This window comes from Thunnus maccoyii, chromosome 7, assembly GCF_910596095.1.
Source record: "Thunnus maccoyii chromosome 7, fThuMac1.1, whole genome shotgun sequence".
Classification (NCBI taxonomy): Eukaryota; Metazoa; Chordata; class Actinopteri; order Scombriformes; family Scombridae; genus Thunnus; species Thunnus maccoyii.
Genome location: NC_056539.1, coordinates 20,644,548 through 20,666,209, shown reverse-complemented (window position 1 = coordinate 20,666,209; position 21,662 = coordinate 20,644,548). Strand labels below are relative to the sequence as shown.

Below are 21,662 nucleotides of genomic sequence, written 5' to 3'. Positions count from 1 at the left end.
AAAAAAATGTAAGACTAAAATAACAACAAAAAATTGTGTGCAACATGAAAAAAAAAAAACATCTGCAGTTATAGACTTTAAGCTGTTTTTTTTTTTTTTCTTCAATGAGAAACAGAAAGGTTTTCCATTATACATTGTAATTCTGCCCTTCTCTCTTGGTGAATGTACACAGACTGCCAAGGTTTTTATTTGTCAGTGACAAGGCTGAAGCAGAAAGAGGAAAAAAAGAGCCTCAGTCTGACTTGTGTTAAGCAGGTGCTTCATTTCAACAAGGAAAGTCGATTTGTATTGTTTGTTTGATTATTTCTGCTTTATGCATTCAGAGGTCAGCATTATTGTTTTTGTTGTTTGTGGTTCATCAGTGGTGGTTTTGTGCTTTTAGTGCTGAAATTCGAAAGGCTCATTTTGTCACAAATCTTGCAAAGGGAAGACCTTTTATAGTGAAAAAATGTACAATCAAATTGTAACTAATTCTGCCACATGCAGTATACATTTACACGTCACAGCTCTGCTTGAAAATTGTCACTACTATTTTATACTTTGAGAAATATTGGTCTTCACATGGAAAAACATAATTTCTTCTGTAGATTTATTTCCCACCGCACTGCAGTAAGGAAGGAGAAAGAGAGGATGAAAGCATGTAATTCTCTGACTGCGGCAGGTGGCCATATTACCCAGCTTCCCCAGCATGTCCAGATCCGCGGCTCCAATTTGTAGTCGTCTTTTAATCAGCTGTATCTTTAATTGAGCTGTATATTTAAAAAAAAAAAAAATCAATAGAGGTTTTAGCTGCAGTCTGATCATTAAGCGAGGCCCCTTGGTTGCCATAAATAGTTTCTGTTTCCCCCTCATATCCAATTATATTTTTTCCATGTCGACAGTAATTAATACAGAAGGTTTTTCTGGGTTCTTATTATACGACTGAGCTGCATCACATGGTAAAACATCAGATGCTTTTTGTTCTGTTTCATGCATCTGTCTGCTCAGCTGTCAAAGCTGTCTGTCCGCAGCCTTTCTTTTTGTCTATCTGCCTATCTCTCTTGGTCTATTACCTGTCTGGTTATCTTTCTGTCTGCCAATCTCTTTGACTCTCTTGGCTTCATTGTAACAGTGCAAAACGGCAGGTCATGTGCACAAGGACAATGTGGACGGTTAATGCTGCTCTGTCCAGTCACCCCTCTTACCCAATGTGGGCTGGAGGCTAAACAGCTTGGTGTAATGGAATATAAATTGGAGGGCGTGTTGATTAATCATTATCTTCTCTTATCTTGTCATTCATACCACTTATGCCTTTTAAAATATGCCGTGCCAGTCACAGTGTCACACAACTGTACAGCTAAATACATATCACGTGCTTTTTAAGATACAATTACATTACATTTAGTAGAAATTTCTATCATACATTTGGTATATCACATATTGCAAAGTTCATTTTATAAATAAAAAAAAATCAAGCACTACTTTTCTCAGACAAGTGAGAAAGCTGGTGATGATGCTTGCAGCTATTGCCTCTTTGTAAGACCTGGTCCTCAAACATTAATTCTCAGCACCTTAGTGACAGAAAATACCAAACAGGACAAGAAAATGCCAATAAATTCCTACAATAAATTAAATAACTCTCATTGAATGTGTTTTGTGTGGCGTGTGTTCGTGTGCCTGTGTGTGTGTGTGTCTGCTTGTGTGTGTTGGCGGGGTTTCTGTATAGCTGTAGGAGGCCCGTGGTAATAACCAGCTGCTTCAGCATAATAGAGCTACATAATGTGCATTTAAAAGGCCAGAACAGTTCAGGACACAACAGGAACCCTGCCAGGCTCCAGGCTGCTCCAATGACACACCCTGTTGACCCTGGTGGTCTCTGGTCCGCATGGGGTGTAGATACTCTTTATTTTATTTAACTTTTATTCAACCAGGCAAGTCATTAAGAACAAATTCCTGTTTACAATGGCGGCCTGGCAAAAGGCAGAGCCTCTTGAGGAAAAGGGGGTAGGGGCTAAAAATAAAAGTCAAAAGTTAACACACCCACTACTTACATACAGTCACAACAAGCATCACATGTGACAACAAGCATTACATAAATGACATGCAGTCTAGCACACAAGCATCGGGCGGGTAGCTAGCAGACAACAGCATCAGGCAATACAACAACAGAACAAGAGAAGCATACACAAGCAGTAAGACAAACAGGCAAAGCAAAACAGCAGCAGCAAGAGAGCAAGAATATGAATGGGACAACAGTAAGCAGCAGACAGACAAGGGTTAGGGAATATTAGTAGTTTGGGAAACAGCTGCACGTATCAGTGAGACTGTCCATAATAGAGTCCTTGAAAGATGACATGGGGATAAAATTTTCCAGTTTTAGTGATTTTTTTTTTTTTTGCAAATTGTTCCAGTTTCTGGCTGCAGCAGACCGGAATGACGACAGACCCAATACAGTATTTGTTTTGGGAACTTTCAACGCAATATGGTGAGCAGAATGGGTGTTGTAGGCAGCAGATGTAGTTTGCAACAAGTGACGCTGCTAGTAGGAGGGGCAGACCAAGGAGGGTTCCGTAGATAAGCATGAACCAATGAATATTACGACAGATGTTTAAGGATGGCCAGTTGACAGAGGAATAAAGAGTGCAGTGGTGGGTACTTAAAGTGATAATCCTCAAGATCCTGTATGTTTTGAGGGAATTTTGATGACGTCTTCATACACAGTGCACATCGCTGTTCTGTGGCCGTGTTTCCATTCTCTCAGTGTGTGTTTTCTGTTGTAGTAGGTAATTTTATTTATTTACTTTTAACAGTTGTTACCCATAAAAGTGCTAAAACATTCAGCATTGATAGAAGACTTGAACTCATACAACCAGGACAGGAAAGGACTCAGAACATAGTTATTTCTATGCCTATTCTTTCTTTTCTTAACAAGTTAATAAGACCCTGTATTACAATAGATGACTGTTGCCGTGTTAAGAGATAGTCTTCCCTTCTTCAATGCCACTGATCCCATAGGTAGGTACAACAGAGAGCACAGTTGAACATAGTCCCAACATAATGACCACTCATAAAGATGATGAAATGTGTGAAACCTTAACAATAATTTATGCAAAACCTAAACTGGTAGGCAGGAGATTAAAAAAATAAATAAATAAAAACACACCACAAGTTTTTTTGGAAATCGTTTTTTATTTGCGGCTGTTGTATTTTCAGTGGGGCCAGCCAAAGCAACATAAAGCTTAAGCGGCAAGCCTTTACTGTTAAATCAATAAAACAGATAATGTTGACAAGCCTTTTTCATTGCACTCCCTCATGCTCTCCCAGCTCCTCCTCTTCCTCTTCCAATGTGACAACACTGTTTGAAGTGTCTCCACTGTTGCTTTTAGTTCTCTCAATAGAGTCCCGAGCAGGCCGTTATGAGCAAACATTCTGTAGATGCATGTGTGCTGCACTGACCTCAGTAACCAGGGCTTTTGGTTTTTACTTGAGTTTCATTAACTCATCGCAGATGATGCTCAGTTTGAGAAGCGTTACTTGTTTCTCTACAAACCCTCTGGTCATTATAAAGCACCTTATTTACATCTGTAGTTCAAGGACACTGTCGTTGCTGCTCTGATGATGTGTTCTGATTTTCACAGATCTCAGTTTTGATTGAATTGAAGATCATTTTTTTTTAATCAGAAAGCGGTGAAACAATTATTTCATCAACATCTAGGCATCTTTGAAACGTATTAATATTAATTAAATTGTTTTTCAGGTATTTCAAAAGCCCACAGATTGTGAAATCCACTCAACAACAATGCCATGTTATGTTTAATTTCAACAAAGAAGACCAAAAAGGCACTCATGCGATTTGCGCGGACAGTGTCAACGAAGTGCGTACTAAGTTTTGAGTGTATATGCTGTTCACCTGAGTCGATTCCAACTTCCTGCTCTGAGCCAGTAGTTTTTATGAACATCTTCACCATAAATACAGGCATGCCTCATCTGCTTCCTTATCAAGCTAGAGATAAATAGCACGGGGTGCAGTGTATGTGTATGTGTTTGTGTGTGTGTCTGTGTGTGGAGGTGGACGGGGGCTCTTTGGGTAGCCCATAAATCGCTCCACCCACCGTCATCCAATCTCTGGGCAATGTCATTCAAAACCCTCGCACTATCCATTACCTGGGTATAATAGGCTCCTGGCCATGCAGTGTCCATCTTATTATTAGCCCATAACTTCAAACTATCAATAACTGTGAGCTGCAGAGGGAGAGGGTGGGGGGGGAAAGAGAAAGAAGGAGAGGGAGACAACAAAGTAGAGAGGTGAAGGAAGTTAGGGAGTCGAAAAGAAAATGTTAGGGTAGCAGTCGTCCACCGCAAGTTGACAAGAATGCGTGTAAGTCCCTGTGGTTTGTTTTGATGACTGCAGAGAAGGTATTTGTCAAGAATGTATTCTTTTATTTCTGTTATGTCCATTTACTGCCTGTGGAGGGCAACCCAGTGCCTTGTCATTACAGCGTGGAAATATAGAGAAATCAATGAGAGAATTTATTTGAGTCGTTTCATTCATATCGCATTATGGTCTTTATATCACAGGAACTGATGACAACAATGTTTTCACTTATGAAACAAGCAGACGGGGGAATGGTAATGAGATTTTACAAGCATTCAGTGAAGCTTTAGAAGTGAAAAGGGTGAAAGGGTGAAAATAAATACCGTATATGTCTATAAAGATACAGTAATTGTACGTTAGTTCAGTAGTTCATAATTTCATTAGAAAAGGATACGCAGTGTTGACCTGACATTACTTTCTAATGCCACCAGCTTGAAGCGGTAACAAATTTGTAACAAGCACATTGTGAAAGAACAGCTCTCTTTCAGGTTTATATAGGACCTTATTTTCTAAAACTTCTCAGATAAATATGCATATTCTGTCTGCCAGTGTGATTTTTTTTTTTTTTTTTTTTTACACTCCACGTGAAAGTCCCACTACTTAAAATTTACAAACTGCCTTATGGCAACATTGCATTACAGGTGTGTTGCAAATTGCACCAGTGCATTTTTTTTTTTTTCATTTCCACAAGATTTTCTGTTGCATCAAAAGTTGGAATTCAATTAATGCACCGATTCACATCAGACAATCTAAAGCCATATTAGACACCCAATAATGAAAACAAATGGACCAGAAAAGTTGCTCTTTACTTGAGATATAGGTTTAATGTATCTTAAGGCTTCAAAATGAATATTATTGAAACAAATGCAGAACCTCCTCTCCTCCATGAACACACACACACACGCTTAGCTAGTGGAGCATGACATGAGAGTGTATCCAAGATATAGATATGATCAATAGAGTGTTGCTCTGCTTATTGATTTTTGCCATATGGGAGATTTGTTGTGTGAGTAAGCAATGGTTTTATAGGATCGGAAGTGATTGTTTGAGAGGATGTGATTTTTTTTTTCCTCTTTTGTCAGTCCGGTAGCTAAGTAACTACAAAAACGTATTTGTAATAATCAGTGCCAGGGTTAGGGGTAAGCCAGACTGATTCTACGAGAAGTTTATCAGCTTGTTATTAAATATCACATTTCAGCCACTTATGTCAACCACCTCTGATATCCCTGACCACAGATGGAAAATAACTACCTGTAAAATCAGAGATAAATTTTGATCTTTATATATTTAGTTCGTCATTGAATTTCATCAATAGGGTTTTTTAAATGTGGGCTAGGAAATTATTATTGTTATTATTGTTGTTAATTTTACAGTGGACTCGTATTATGATGATATTGTGATAATGTTTTACTTTTGTGCAAATTTTGGAGCATATTGTGGTTAAAAACTAACAAAATTAGTTGTTGAACGTGAGACTTTTTCTCTGATGGGGTGAGCTTTGAAGAACTCTTGACCAAACTTGAATAAAAATAGGTTGAAACCACTGTCAGATCTGGTATGAAAATATTGAATGTTGCACCAAAATATCAGCTGACAGCAGCTTTAACACAGAATCAGTATCAGCCTTCAACAACCCATAACCAAACCACTTTGAAGATGTATCCCCTCATGGTAATTAGTAAGTTGAGGTTAGACGGTGAGAGGATGATTTTTGTGAAAGTCTTCACCCTGCGGCATGTATGAATTGCAGACCTTACAGCGGGCTTCATTCAGAAAATGTTTATATGCACAGATTTTATTTTTATTCTGCTAATTTTTTCAAATTTTTGGATTCATTCGATATTTTATGATTTCATAAAATGGCAAAAAAGGTTAAAAACTTTACTTAATATTAGTCCACTCTCAGACCAATCTCAGCATTTTTAGGAACAGTTCTTCCCTTTTTTAGCACTTTTTAGACAGCAAGGGCTTTGCTATGTAGACACATTTATGAAAGTGGATTATAAAGACACTCCCACAAGAAGCTCAACTTTCATTTAGATTATATGATCACATGATACAAAAATGCTAATAAGACAAACTATATTTATAAAAAAACATACAAAACGTACTTAAAAAAGCCTGTCACCTGTAAAACACAGTTAGTATAAGTGAAAGGACAAGCATCCTATGAGATAAATATTCAGATGTTTGGTTTCCACATAGCTGGATTTCATAGAGCTCTGATTGCTACCCTCAAATACAATTTTGTCTGTGTTTACTTATGCTAATGATAGATTTACATATGCTAATGACATGCCTCAGTTTTTAAGATAAATCCTGATTTGTGAAACATCTACATATCAGATGTAGGATTTTGTCATTTTCAGTTGCTTGTTTTTTTTACCAACAGAGTAAAAATAACAAAACATCAGTGAATGAGGCCTAATGATTTTCACAGGCAGCTCTTATTTAGGCCTTAACAGGTGTGAGGCAAGAGTGAGAAGTTTCCCATATACTGTAAATGGGAGAAAGTGTGCCCTTAATATTACCTTGAGTCAACCTGCAGTTTTGAGGCTCTTGTAAAAGCTGGGGTAAAGCCATCTCCATACTTGTTGTTGAACTAGAGAACTAAATAGATCATACATAAGTGGATCCATATTGGAGTCTCTGTTTTGCCGAACACTGTCACATATTAATCTAAATTAGGTGTGATTTGCTGTGTTGTAGCAGCGTGGCTCATGCTTCCTTAAAAGCTGGTGCAAAAAAATCAAAAATATTCCCCCTACAAATTATAATTTCAACCTTTACTTTAACTCTAACCCCACACTGTCCAATATAGAATTAGAGAGCATTCACTGCTAAATTGGTCAGGTAAGAATAAACTGCAATAAGTTGGAAGAGCAAGCACAGAGAAAACTGTAAACCAGGAGATGAAAAGAGTTTCTGGCGCTTAAGCCAAAAGTCTCCGAGAGGTGATTGTGGTGTTTGTGTGTCTGTGTCTGTGTGTGTTCTTGGAATCGCAATCTCGTGAAGACTAGTCTAAATTTTTTTATGTAATGGCCTTATAAGTACTGTAAATGTGTGTGTGTGTGTGTGTGTGTGTGTGTGTGTGTGTGTCTAACCACTTGTCACCGCTACCCTCAACCCCCTACAGACCAAGGGGTTAGAAGTTATTTTAATTTCTCATTTGGCAGAAGAAACAAAAACAGCAGAACTTGTATCCAGTTTCCTAGTCAGGCATCCAGTCCACTCATCCGTACCCGCACAACCGGCCCATTCAAAGCCACATTTTTGCTCGCTTCTTCTTTCCAGTTTCCCCTCCCTTTTTTCATTTTTTCCTGCTATGCCATTTTGTAACTGAGGCTCAACCAGTTTTTGACTGATGATAGCCAATATTATGCCAATATTGTGTATCTATCTATTGTGTCATTGTTAGAACAGCATCTAGTCCATCATGGGAAACTAAAATTCCACTGAGACACAGAACACTATAATGTGTGTGTGTGTGTGTGTGTGTGTGTGTGTGTGTCTGTGTGTGTGTGTGTCTGTGTACGTGTTTAATCATATTTTAAGGATAGCAGCTGTTCAATAAAAGGTGACGCCCCTCAACTATTCAATGACAGGAGAAATATGGTTACTGTCAATAACCAAAAGATTAATAATAAAAGACAACAGGTTTTAAGTGCATGACTTACAGATACCTAATATTAAAATCTTTGCCATTTTTTTTATTTTAAAAATGAATTTCTGTATTCCAAAAAACATATGAACATGACTAAAATTTCCCCAGAAGTATACATATAAATGTATAATTTCGGAAGTATAATCTTGAAGTTAAAACACACAAGGAATCTTTACAGTGAAATTTGGGGATGTTAACCGTTGAGTGGGTGAATTATAGTAAGTAATGTTACCACACAGGGAGAAAGGGTTATTTTAATTTAAACGCTCAATATCTGTAAACCTGACATCGGTACAACCTTGGCTGTAGCCCAGTCCTTGCCGCCTACTCACACACTGTACTGCGTACATACACATTCAGGGACACGTGGAGGAGCAGACACATGCACACATGGCAAACCTCTCACCGGTCAGATTATGGAGGGAAATGCTTTTCATTTTGCATTTGTTGAGAAAGCAGGAAGCATATTCCCTCGACGTCCTCACATCACACGCAATCTAAAACAACGACCAGCTCGCCCAGTGGAGTGGAGTTTACTCGATGAACTGGGACAGTAAGCTACTTTGGATAATATGTACTTGTCGGAGGGTGATCTTTATCAAAAGCACATAAACACTTCAGCTGCTTTATCGACTGTTATTTTGCATTCTTCATATTGTCAAAGGTGACTACTAATTTGACAAACTGATTAGTAGGACATAGTTAAAAATTTTGATGAATGGCTACATACAGGTATATATACTTTATAAAAATACTTAATACTTTATATACTCATATATATATTTATATACATACATACTTAATGAACTAATTAATTTTCACTCATTTTTAGTTTCTCAATATGGAAAAAATAGCAATTTGCAAAATTAATCTGAAAAAATTATATTTCTCATATTATACAAATATTATTTCACATTAATAGTAGCCTGTAGTTAATACTGATTTTAAAATAGACATTTTAATAAGATTATTACAAATATTGTGTCAAAACTAAAGATTTCCTGAACGAATTAAAGAAAACAAACGAGGGTGGAAGGCTGATGCAAACTTTTAAGTTAATGTAGTCATAGGTAAAATCATGGAGATTTATTTATAAATCCATATTTTAATTAGTGTCTTGGATAATTATGAGGTAGGTTTGAAAAACAAATAAATGCACGACATGATTGTTTGCATTCCCATTGCCTGGGAAAATAACTTTCCCTTTGAAAAAGAGTCCACTGTTTGTGTTGCATCCTCAATTACCAGCCGCGGCATTAAAACAATATTCAAACGGGATACCAAGGTCAGCACTGACTCCCACCATGCTTCTCTGAGATGGCACTTATAATGAGGATGTAGCACAGCTTTTTTAAGTAGTATATTTATAGTGTGTTTTGTCTCAACTTGTACTTATTTTTTCCCTTTTGTCTCTTTTCATCTTTTGCTGTATTTTTATGGAGTTTTTTTTGTATGTGTGTTTTTTTTTTTAAAGTTTGAACATTAGAGCTCTGTTGCACATTTCACAATGCTTTATGTTCACCTTCTTTAAGGGAGGATTTCCTACAGACGGAGGCTTAATTCAAGATATTAGTATCAAGGTTTTTGTACAGAAAAACCCTTGTAAAAACGGTCACCTAAGTACCCTTGAAATTAACTGAAAACGAGTCAGTGAAAAAAAAAAATCCACCTTTATTCTCTTCCACCATAAATATATAAGTCTAAGAGTAAAGACACGGACCAGCAAAAGTGAAGTAATTCAGATTAGGAAGGGCTGATTTTTTCGGTGGTGGGGGGGAGGGGGGTCGGTGTAATACTATCAGAGAGATCAGTTTTGAAAATCTGGTCTGGCCTGGGAAAATAAAGCAGTGAGAATAATAGGCTTCCTGTCAAAAGAGGCGAGAGAATTCCTGTCATTGCTCACGCCACCACCCCTAAGACCTCTCCTTGTGTTAAACCCGCTGGCATTTATTTGCCTTAGAATTACCTGCCAGCTCAATTTAGTAATAGTCTGTGTCATAAGAAAGCAAACCATCCCCCTTGCCCCTGCCTCGCCATACCTGTGTGTGTGTGTGTGTGTGTGTGTGTGTGTGTGTGTGGGTGTGAGAGAGAGAGAGAGAGAGAGAGAGAGAGAGAGAGACGGAGTACGTACATGCATTTGCCTATTTGTTGCATGTTTTTGTATATTTTCATCCCAGCATTGATGCATTTTCTGATATATCTCTATATCTGTATGGTTTACGTTTTTGTTTATGTGTGTATATGTGTGTGTCAAAAGGCTTGTTGTCACATCAGCTGACTCCAAATTCGTGATCTCACTCCTCCACATCCCCTTCCTCCCCTCATCCAACCCAAACAGCCGACAGTGTCAGGGAAAACTTTGACGCCTGAAATTACCCACGTCGAAACAATGACCGTTCTATTTATAAGTTCACCGCCATGCCTTTTTTATCGGCTGACACCGTGTCACACGTGTACACACACACCACGCACACACATACGTATCTGTGACGGCTGCTGGTGACTAGGTTAGGGATAGTCCTGGTTTCCCTTACTCTGCCACATTGCAGCAGATCTGTAGATTTGCCCGGCTTTGATGTATACTTTGTGGGTAATTAGCGAGAACTGGGTCAGCACAGGGCAAGAAAGCAAAACCCTGTTGTTCTTCTAGTGGGTGGGTGGCAGGGAGTTGGTGGGATGGGGTTGAGGAGGGGGGGTGAGGGTGTCGGGAGGTTAAAAGGCTGTCAAATATCAGTGCCAATTTACATGTGAGCCATTTTCTTTTCACTGCATTAAGGTTAAAGCAAATAAACGGCGCTGTCTCTCTGCCTCTCTTTCAAAATTATTTCAGTAGATGGAAAATGTACATGTGTTCTGCTGCTTTTTATCGAGTTAAGAGATTAATAATTGATTAATTGTCTTACAGACTAGTTTATGAAATGAGAGGCAGTGCAGTTTACCTAAGACAAGTAAAAGCAGTTGAATCGATCCCCATTAAATGGTCTACCGTTTTTAAGATTTTTATTGTTAAATAGCTGTTCAAGATGAATTTGATATTTAATTGTTCATAAAACATATACTTGAGACAAGTGACTATAAATTCAATGAATTTGAAAACTTTTAGTTTCTAGATTTAGACAGGATTTAGGTTTTGTCAGCTCAAAACTAAAAAAAGTAGGGCACAGGTGTCGCTGTTTATGTTGAAATCGATAATGTCAGTGGCATTTTAAAGAACTATCCCACAATATAATTTGATACAGTATTTAGTTGCTATGATAATCATCTGGACCTGATTAAAACAAAACACAAGCTAAACAAGCAAAATAATATTGCTGTTTAATATATTCATCCACATTAATATAAAGTTGTAAATTCATTTTTTACTTTTGTTGGCATTTATGAACCAGAAGATGGAAGAGGTGTGAATGTGACTGCTTTCTTTAATTATTTTTCATTGTTGCTAAGATATAAATGCGGGGGAAGGTTTGAAATATCGTCCTCTGTCGAGAGTCGGCTGTCAAGAGCAAGTCCTCACCTACAGAATAGTTAGTATCATTGGCTGATAGTTGCCAGATGATTGACATGAGCGTGCAGTATATCACAACCAAACCCAGTCATGATGTGTTGAGTGTTTAAATTGATTTCTATCTGAAAATGCAATAAATTATCTTATCAATCAAACAAAATGTATTTTTGACTGTACTTACTTTGAATATGAAAAAGGTCTGTTAAACTTTGATTTATGGTGCTAGCCTTACAATATAATCAAGACAACTACTTGTAAACATGGGCAGGTCATTAAGAGACCTTTTTAGCACAATGTAAATCCCATGTGGAGATGATTTATGGGCATTGTGTGGAGGTGTCTGGGGAGCAGTGGTGGCTACCTATGTATTTTACTACCATTATAGCATTGTGTGAAAGTAAACACAACAGTGACGATTGGAGCTGGAGAACAACAGCTCTGGCAGCAGGACACTGATTGGGATGTTGATGTTGATCGTCCCCACTGGCCTCTTGCCCTTCCTGCTGTGGCCCCTGGCTTGTCCCCGACAGATACCCTGGGTCATTTCCTATGCGCGTCAACACACACAGATATACACTCTTCCCGCTGAGTGTTTACAGCCACATGCTGATTCCTATTAATCTGCTTCTTGTCAGCATAGGGTGGAGGGAGGGTCCTGGAGGGTTTGTGTAGGACTGGGAGGCCGCTGAAGGTGGGTAAAACATTCACACACAACCTGAAAGCCCTGTCTGACAGATTGCACCAGGCCTGGACTTCTTTTTACACTGAGCAGATGTGGTCTCCCACTTGTTTTCCTTAGTAATTATCCCTCATTAAGTGAAAGCATGTGCCAATCACACAGCTCGGAGATCGAGAGCAGGGTCTGAGCCGGGGCAGAGAGAGAGGGAGGGAAGCAGAGAGACCTATAGTCTCATCTCTGCAGCTTTTTAAAGCACAGTGTCATTTCAGAGTCATTACTAGATTAAAGGCAAGCCTTGCCGTGGTGCGAGAGAGCTGAAGCAGCTGCAGCACTGGCATTATTATGGCTCATTTGACTTTCAAGTGGTTACAAATTTGATGATTATCACATTTAACACTTGCCATGTTGAATTATAGTTTAATGCCATGTAGATTTTTTAATCTTAAAAGGGTTTTTTTTCCGTCATTTGCTGCATTACCATCACGGTGTGTCTTTTTTAGAAATTGTGAGGTATTACTTAAGAAATATTGAATGATATGTTCATATAAAATTTGATCAGATCAACAGTATTACACTTAATAGACTCTGAAGGAGTAACTGTGTGGAAATATTAAAAATGTAAACAATCATATTTATTATATTAGCATCTAATCAAGTGGCTTCTTGTTTCATTACCTGTCTGAAGGAAAAACAACAGTCCAATCTTCTGCTCTTCACAGCCACTTTCAGCTCATTGTTAAACTAAAATAAAATGTTTTGGTGATATCATTCTCTCTGTCCATAAGTTTGTCAGCTTTGGTTTTCTGGTTTTAACACCTGGTTATTTATAATCATTGGCAGCTCCCACAAGCTCACCAAAGCCAACTGTACATTACTGGTCAGGTATAACACAGTGGAGAAGTTGAACATCTAGTAAGCTAAAGAGACATGGAGTTGCTAACGAAATCAGCACTGAAATGTTCTGTTCCTGTTGAAATGGAGGTAGGAAAACTTTGCCAAGGCACAAATCAAAAGAACTTGATTAGGTAATAAATCGTCATTGCTGAGTTTGTTTTGGGCTCTATGTGACCTCCAATGGTCACACAAAACAATGCAGATTAAAGTCCACAACAACTTTCCGCACACATGCTCTATCCCGAATGTAAATGTAATCTTAATTGTGAACTGTGACTGAAAATATGGGAAAAGCGAATTTCAAACCTTGAAACCATTTTCATGCAAACTCTGAAGAAATCAATTTTTAGCGTTAAGTGTCAAGTTTGAGTGAAAACCCGAGAGTTACTGATTAAAATCTCTGAGTGAACTGAAAATGATGGATGGAATAGATTTCTTTTTTTCAAAATCCATGTGTCCCACCATGCATTTCAGACAGTGACAAAAACACAAGTGATCCTCACAACAAAAGGGGGCTGGGAGAAAAGAGACAAGTCTCTTCCAAAAAATAAAAGAGAGAGAATGCAAAAAAACGAAGATATATGAAGTCTTCATGTCGATGAACTACCATTCATTTTCACTTTGAAGTCCTGCGAACCGTAGTGAAGTGTGATTGCATGTGACAGTCGCCGAGTCTGCCGGTTTATCATGATGGATACACCCTGCCATCGTGGTGGTGCTGTAGCACACATGCACACACATTCACACACCCATACACGCACATACACACATACACACGCCTGTGATACAGAGACTTATGCAGACTCGTGTACCTGGACACAGACACAGAACCACACATACGACCCACATAATACACTCACACACACACACACACACAGAAACAAGGTTATTTCTGATTCACTTTGAAATTGTAAATTTCTGTTAATTTTAGGATTTACTTGTACTTTCACCACAGTTTTCTGAGCTACTGACCAATTAAACTTTAAAAGTTTGAAAATATCCTGACTTTTTAAGATTCATTTAAAATGTAGGATCATTTTTGTCTTACTTACAGCTCAGTTTAGAAACATAGATAAAGATAAAAATCTGCACTGGGCATTTAGAATTGTGGCTCAAGAGGATTTGAAGCACTCACTGAATTAAAATAACACACACATTCAGATACAATTTGTGTCTGTTTAGAATGCATTATCTCTTTATATCCAAATAATATATCTGTAGTCAGTTACATCCCTAACAAATACAAGGTCACAGATACAATGCAATAATATAGCACAAGATACTCACATTGACATTGTTTTTGTCTTTGTCTCTCTCTCACACACACCTTTATGGATATACATCACACACACTCACCTACACACTTCTTGATCTTGACACATGCCATTAACCTCAGCTCGGCTCACCTCAGCTGGGAGACAGCAGAGCAAACGCATCCCATAATGGTACCTGGAACAATCTTTTTCCTGTTTTGTACCCAAAAGCATCTTGTTCAGACTTTGCATATTGCATCCATTTGTCATTGTTAGTCAAGGGCACTGCAACACAGTCTTTTCAGCAGCGCAATTTTAGGTGCTATGTTCAAATGTTGCAGTGTTTGTGTAAGGGTGTATGTGTTTGTGTGCGCACATGTTTCTGTCAGGTGATTTTAAATTTGTTTTCATGCCTATGAATGTATGCATATGAAAAACTGAACACATTGCACAAGAAGAATAGACCAAGGGCAAACATTCCGTTGTTCTCCGAGCAAAAAACACGGTTCCACATATTTGTCTCTACAAGCACACTCGCATAAGAAAATGCTAAGCTGAGGCCCTGTTGGCATACAGGTGGCACAGGTCCAAATTTCTTACCAACGTTTTTCTAGTGTTTCTAAACCTCAGTTTAATTCCAGTAAACTGTACCTTTGGCTGTTTGGTGTTTGTTGGTGGGAAGCCAGAGAGGGATACTTGCGCTAAGGATGAGATCTTGGGGACAAACACGCTTTTTATCAAAATGTGTGGAGGGTCACAGTCTGATATGTAAGGACCGTGTAAGTGCAACTGTTGATACTAGCAACTGATTCAACTTTCTTTTTTTTTAAAGTTAGATACAGTAATTTGTAAGCATCAGCTGCAGGTCATTTGAAATTAAACAGACTATGGACAAAGTTATTTTCTTTCTTTCTAGTTAGTCTCTGGATGATGGCATATGAAGTATTCATAAAATACTTCACCTTCATCTTACAAAGCTAATTATTCAGTTATTATATCCAAAATGTCCCCAAGCACTTGCATTCTTTGAAAATAAACTATCAGATAACTCTGGTGTGTATACCGTGTGGGTGCTGCGCTGTCCTCTTGCAGTTGAGTTCCCCTTTTTGTTCTGTCAACATAGCATTGTCAATGACGCACACAAATTGATTTTTGGATTATGTGAATCGATTCAGAATCGTAGGAGATAAAAATCACAATTCTTTTGAAAATCAATTTTTCCCCATCCACACCTTTTTGAACTACAGTACCAGTCAAAAGTTTGGACACACCTTTCCTTTCACTTGAATGAGAAAGTGTGTTAGTTAGGGGGACAGTCATGGAGACAAGTGGGCTCATAAATAAGAAGTTGTAGTGTAAGTCTGTCTGAGTGCACATGTTTGTTTATGGATTTATATGCATATATTTGTATGTTACATTTGGATACATACAGTATATGTGTATACAATCATGTATGTTAATCACATCTACAGTACTGAATGTGTATGCACAGTGTGTCTACACAGCCAGTATCATTAACCTTGTGTACAGTTTAAGAAAGCGTGTGTATACGCAAATGTGTGCACGCATATGTGTGTCCATGTGTACAGTTACTATAAACCAAACCCAATCCCCAGCTGCTGTTTCTCAGTACTTGCATTTTTTCCCCTCTGTCAGTGGAAAACTATGCAATTAGAAAACACCCAGGGAGATTGACAGCGGGATCTCATACAATTTGACAAGGGGGCGCCCCAGAAAGGCCTGTTGGATACCTTAGTATTTTTAATTAAACAGCTCTCTGCACTGGCAGCGCACTTTCCCTCACCAGTTCAAAGACTCCTGCTTTGACCCATGTGTTAAAAGTTTGTATCAGTTTTCCATGGCTATGTTTTGCTTGGCGCCTAAGACACGCAACCCTAAATTGTCTTGTTTAAAAGCTAGTTTGTTTACAGTTCACTCTCTCTCTCGTGCTCTCTTTAACCCCCCTCCCTCCATCACATTACCACATGTGTGCAGTGTGATCAGTTTCAGGGTGTAGTTACCCACTCCCATCGCTCTCGCAACAGACCCGTTTTATGTAAACACCTTGGAATTGAGTAAATGTTAAAGAAAGAAATATCGTGTATTAGCGAAAGGAAAGAGCCAGTGCGCAAGTCTATAACCCCCCGTCATACTGGTTTATTTAAACATTAAAACAAGTAAAATAGAGTGCTCATCTGTTACTCGGGCACTTCATCAATAACATTTGTCCGTCTGATGTAAAATCGATAGGACACACACTGACACAATGCCAGAGCAATGGCAAATGTGTTGTCATTTGTCATCGACTGGCAATAAAGATATGTCACAATTGATTTTAGCCCATTCTCCCCCCCCCCTCCCTCTCTCTATCTTTCTCTCTGCCCCTCTCTTCCTTGCTCTCTTGCAGTAGCTGTAATAGAAAAAAATAAATGAATGTTATTATGACTGAGGCATGGTCAGCCTTGCCAAACTCAATTAATATTAGAGCAAGGGGCTGTAATGATTTGAGGGCCTGTGTGTTGTGTTTTCATTGAGATGCCCTGCCAGAGATGTTAAAAAAGAAGTGAGGAGGGATAGATGGATGGATGGTTCGGTGGGTCTATTCTCAGGGGGGAAAGGTTTTGTTCTGGCCACTGCATATACTGTATATAGATGCTTTTAACAGACCTTCCAAACTCTTGCTTGATTTTTTTTTTTTTTTTCTCCCCTCCTAATTTCATTTTGGGTTTAGCAGCCAGGGTTTTTTGAGCTCCACCATAATAACAAAAAAAAAAATCCTCACTAACCCTGGATTGATAGAGTTTATGGAACCTTAAATCATGTTTTAAGTGGGAAAAGCCCAGTATGTGTGTGTTTGTGTAGGTGCGCAAGTGTTATATTTTAACATACTGAATAATGTTATTTTCTTTTTAATTTAAAGTTGTAATTTATTTTATTTTTAATTTCATAATGCCATTTCTATCTGTTTGAAATAGTACTGGTGACCAGTTTCAAGCAGCACTCATCAAGCTGATAACATGTAAAACTTCTCTTTCTGAGGGACTTTAGAGCTCATTGGATATATTGATTATTTAAAAAAAAACATTAAGTCACATGTTACTATTTTATAATATTTTAATATTATATTAACAGCTGAGAATTTGGTTAAAACATTAGTAATACAAAAGTCAGGGTGAAAGTCAGATTATGAAAATACGATAAGTAGTGTAAAAACTGGAAATGGCATCAAGTATGAGCTTCACAAATCATTACTTGTGTGCATTGTGTACAACTAATGCATTTATTGACATTTCTGGTACTCCTTTTTTTTCCTTCGCACATGCTGCTGTTTTGCAGTTTCATGTGGCTCTACAGTGTATGTGTGTGCGCTCCACTCTCTGTGTCTGCCGTGTGTGTGTGTGTGTGTGTGTGTGTGTGTGTATGTTTGTGTGTCAGACCTGCCATCGCGGTTTGTTGCCGCTGGGTTGTGTGTACCCAAGTTGCGCCGGTGGTAGCGAGCAACATCTGTTTCGGCTTGTTGTTCCTCTTGGCTGCTTTTCAATTGGATTTCCTCAAGCAGGGCCAAAAGCTGTCACCTCTGCCAGGCTCTGTTAGTGATCACCGCCGGCCCCTATATTAAGTAGGTGGTTCAGGGCTAAGCTAATAACTCTCCCTCCTCTCCTGAGCCATCACACACCAGTGCTGGTGTTGCTGCTGGCCTCAGTGTGTGCCTGTTCGTATGCGTGTGTGTGTGTGTGTGTGTGTACAATCTCAGTTTTCCTCTGTAGCAGTACACTCTGTAGAGGCAGGCTGGCTTGGGGGTCCCCTTCTCGATGTGACAGCCCAACTGACTGGATGTGTGTGTGGGAAAGAGAAAGGGAGAGTCCTAATAGCTCTACTCAAAGACTGACTGATCCTCTTTCCCTAATAACGTACAACAGGATGGAAACAGGATGAAAACTCTGACCCCGATCCACCCTCACAAAGACAGACACATGTACACAGAGAGAATTGCATAGATTTTAATGACACTGGGTGGACATTTTTGGCTTTGGCCATTGTTTAAAAAGCTGTAAAACACCTTAAAATAAAAACGAAATCAATTCCAAATTGTCTGGATTATGTGAACTACCACTTTAACATGTACATGGTCAATGCCACCACTATGAGTTGATGCCACCTGGATTTTTTAAAATCTGCTAGACTTAATGAAAACACTGAGTCCTAATTTCTTCACTTTTCTGTGTTTGGTTTGTATTTTCTTTTTCCACCAAAAACATAATACTGTCTTGCCTCTTGCTTGGCTTGAGCAAAGCTCATCTGGGTGTTAAGGCTTTTATTGGGAGGTGTTTATCTCATCAAACTGACAAGGTGGCAGCCTGCCCGTCTACCTGCCTGTCTGTCTGCCTTCATGTCTTCTTGCCAGCTTCTCTGGCCAGCTGGAGCAGTTACACAGAGCTGGATTTGAACTGAGGACCTGCAAAGTATCAACTCCCTGTTTCACAGCTCTGACAGACATTTTGATTTGACATGCCATGAGCAGTTAAAGTGAAAGTTATGTATACATGTTAATTAAACTGTTTATGCATGGAGGGGTCAGAGACATTAGCAAGTCCCAGCGCAGAAGTGTGAATTTCTTTTCTTTTTCCCCCATCACAGCGTTTTAACCTCTTCTGTCTCTCATTTCCGTAATGATTACCAGGTGTGAGGGCAGAATTTTTCCTCCCCTTTTTTCGCCAAGTAGGGATGCAGATAGCTCTATTTGTGAAAAGTGTCTCTGTGTGTTTGAATTTAGGCTGGGATTTTTGACGTTGAGTCCAACTTGTTCAAATAGCTCTCAGTTTTGGCTTCGGGTGACACTGAAGCCTGGAATTCACTGAAAGGATGTGGAGGTTGCGGTCTTCAGCTGCTTAAGGGAAAGCAGTCGGCCCGATTGAACAAAAAGTATATCTATTTTGATTTTGATGTAGAGTTAGACAAATATAAATCATTTTTGACATTGAGCAATGGCAGTACCCGAAATTCTGCTAAGAAGTGTGTGGAACATGTGGTTTACAATTACTTAAAAGAAAGTAACCAAATACAGCTATCTCATTTATGAAAGGTTTTTGTATGTTTTTATTTAGATATGGAACGCTGAGATGGAGTGAAACTTGCTCAAGCAGCCAAACTAACGTTTTACTTCGTGCCGTACCAATGGAGGAAATTCTTTTGAATTTTGAAACCCCTGCTGTGACACCGGACTGGTATCATTCAATTGAATGAGGGGGTTGTGTTTTTTCACACATAACTTAAAGTCAATGAGAACACTGTCTTACTGCTAAACATATAGCACTATTAACCAAACCTCACTAAGGATAGGCAGATGACGAAATTTACATGATAAAGTTTAAGTCATGTAGACTCCCGTGGCTACAAAGACATAGAAAGTGAGTGAGCTTTAACCATAGAGGTGGCAGATCAGGAAAAATTATAATGCTGGCAAAAGCACCATGTAAAGATTAACCACCAGGCCAACCTGCACCAAATGGGCACAGGCGCAGGGACCCAAGGGGTAAGGGGGTGCCTAAGGCAGAGCCCCTTTATAAATGACTTCATTTACATTACTTGTTGGGGAGGCAAAAAGTTCAGTCTTCTTGAAGCGCTGAAAAAATAGCCTTCAGTTACAATCCTTTACTACTGGATTAACACAAAAGACATCTTATTGAATATGACTATAGCTGGCTACAGGCCTGACACTTTCTATTCTGAATAGTGGAACTGATTACAAGCTTTTGACTTGAACACCCAAAATCCCACCAATGTAGAAAATATTCCATTGTGTTAGTCATGAGAGTGACTGCCACCATAAACTTAAAACTGATAAAGACAAACCACAAGCTGCATCTATTATACATCACTGTATGCAGATTACTACCAGAAATCATTTATTTCTTCCAAAAAAGCAACAAAATTTTAAAAAAAAGGAATTTTAACAGTTGTTATTATACCTCATGTTAACTTCTTACCCCCCCCACTCCCCACCTTCCCCCCCATACAAAAGGGAGAGCTAAGCTGACAGCAGCAATATATTCCAGCAAGAAAGAGAAAGCTGCCCTGTCTCCCAGTCTCTCTCTCTCTACTTGCCAAGACAATGCCCTCCCTGCTTAATCACAGTTTTCATATCTGTACATTGAAAATTTAGTTCCCAAGGACAATGTCATAAACTGGCTGTTTTCTGAGAGTTTTACCTGCCAACGCTGTGCTCCTTAACTTTTCACATTTGGGAGGTTGATGGAGATGGGGGATAGGGGTGCTGAAAGGTAAAGGAGGGTGTAAATATATAGAGACATTACTCACCGAGTAATTATTTGTAACACAGAAAGAGAGGTGGAGGGACTAACACTGTGCATGTGTGTTTTGTTATTGTTGGTATTGCAGTGATGGGGTCAGGGGGAACGTGTATAAAACAGGGCAGGTGAGCTCTCCTAATGAAAAGTAAAGTCTCTGCTTCTTGTCACAAAATAATAAGGACACAGAATTTTTTCCACAGTGCTGGTGCAGTGTGCTCCCTCTCAGAATAAAGATGGTATTTGTGCTGTGGAAACTTTGGGCTGATGTATGGGATTTAAAGAGGATTTATCCATGTTCCCAGCCATGCTTGTTGCAGTGGTTTGTATGACTGCTGGACATCTGCATGGGGGGAGTTTGTTAACCCTGAGACCCTTTCTCTGCTGGAGTATCAACAAAAGTGTTGAACAAAAGTAATAGACAGCAGCATTTTCATCCATATCCATCCATATTTAGATAAATAGATAAATAAGGTGATACAAAATAATACAAAAAATGTAATTGATTTTTTTTGTGGCAGATGGGATTACCTCTGTACATGTTTTTTTTAAATATATAAATTTGTATGATGAGCACATTCCATTTTGAACTAAATTTAGACTTTACATTATGTCAGTGATAAAAAAAATGAAGCCTTTTATGCTACCCAGCAGGTATTATATCCATCAACAGCCTTGATTTCTATTGAAGTATCCTTTAACTAAACACTGAACTCCTACCTGCTCGTTCACTTTGTCTCTTCATGAAATCTCTATCTCTTAAAAATGTGAAAGGCCCTCAATCAGTTCTGCTCACTGGCAACTGAATCAGTACACTAACCATGTAAATTCAAACTGCATTTCACCTAATAATACAAGAGCTGTCAATGTAAATGGACAGGCTATAAGAATTGCTTTATTTGAAAAAGATCTCTAGCTTTTGACGTTTGAGGAAAGTAAGCTTTTTATATTAATTTGTTGTACCATAAAGCTATTAAGTACACACATTTACAAAGCCTTTATTAC

General features: G+C 38.6%; 1 protein-coding gene across 6 annotated transcripts in view; it reads left to right on the top strand.

Moving 5' to 3' along the window:
* The window catches only part of LOC121900138 (adhesion G-protein coupled receptor D2), a 98,971-nt gene that overhangs the window by 22,578 nt on the left and 54,731 nt on the right, over positions 1 to 21,662 (top strand). The window contains exon 21 of one of the 6 annotated variants that reach the window (XM_042416161.1): positions 2,391 to 2,494. The exons of 4 other annotated variants lie outside the window; for them this stretch is intronic. In XM_042416161.1, coding sequence (XP_042272095.1) covers positions 2,391 to 2,468 — 78 coding nt within the window. In that variant the 3' untranslated portion in view covers positions 2,469 to 2,494. Of the gene's footprint in view, positions 1 to 587; positions 691 to 2,390; positions 2,495 to 21,662 lie in introns of those variants that run through there. One more of the 6 variants, XM_042416162.1, reaches the window with a different exon arrangement.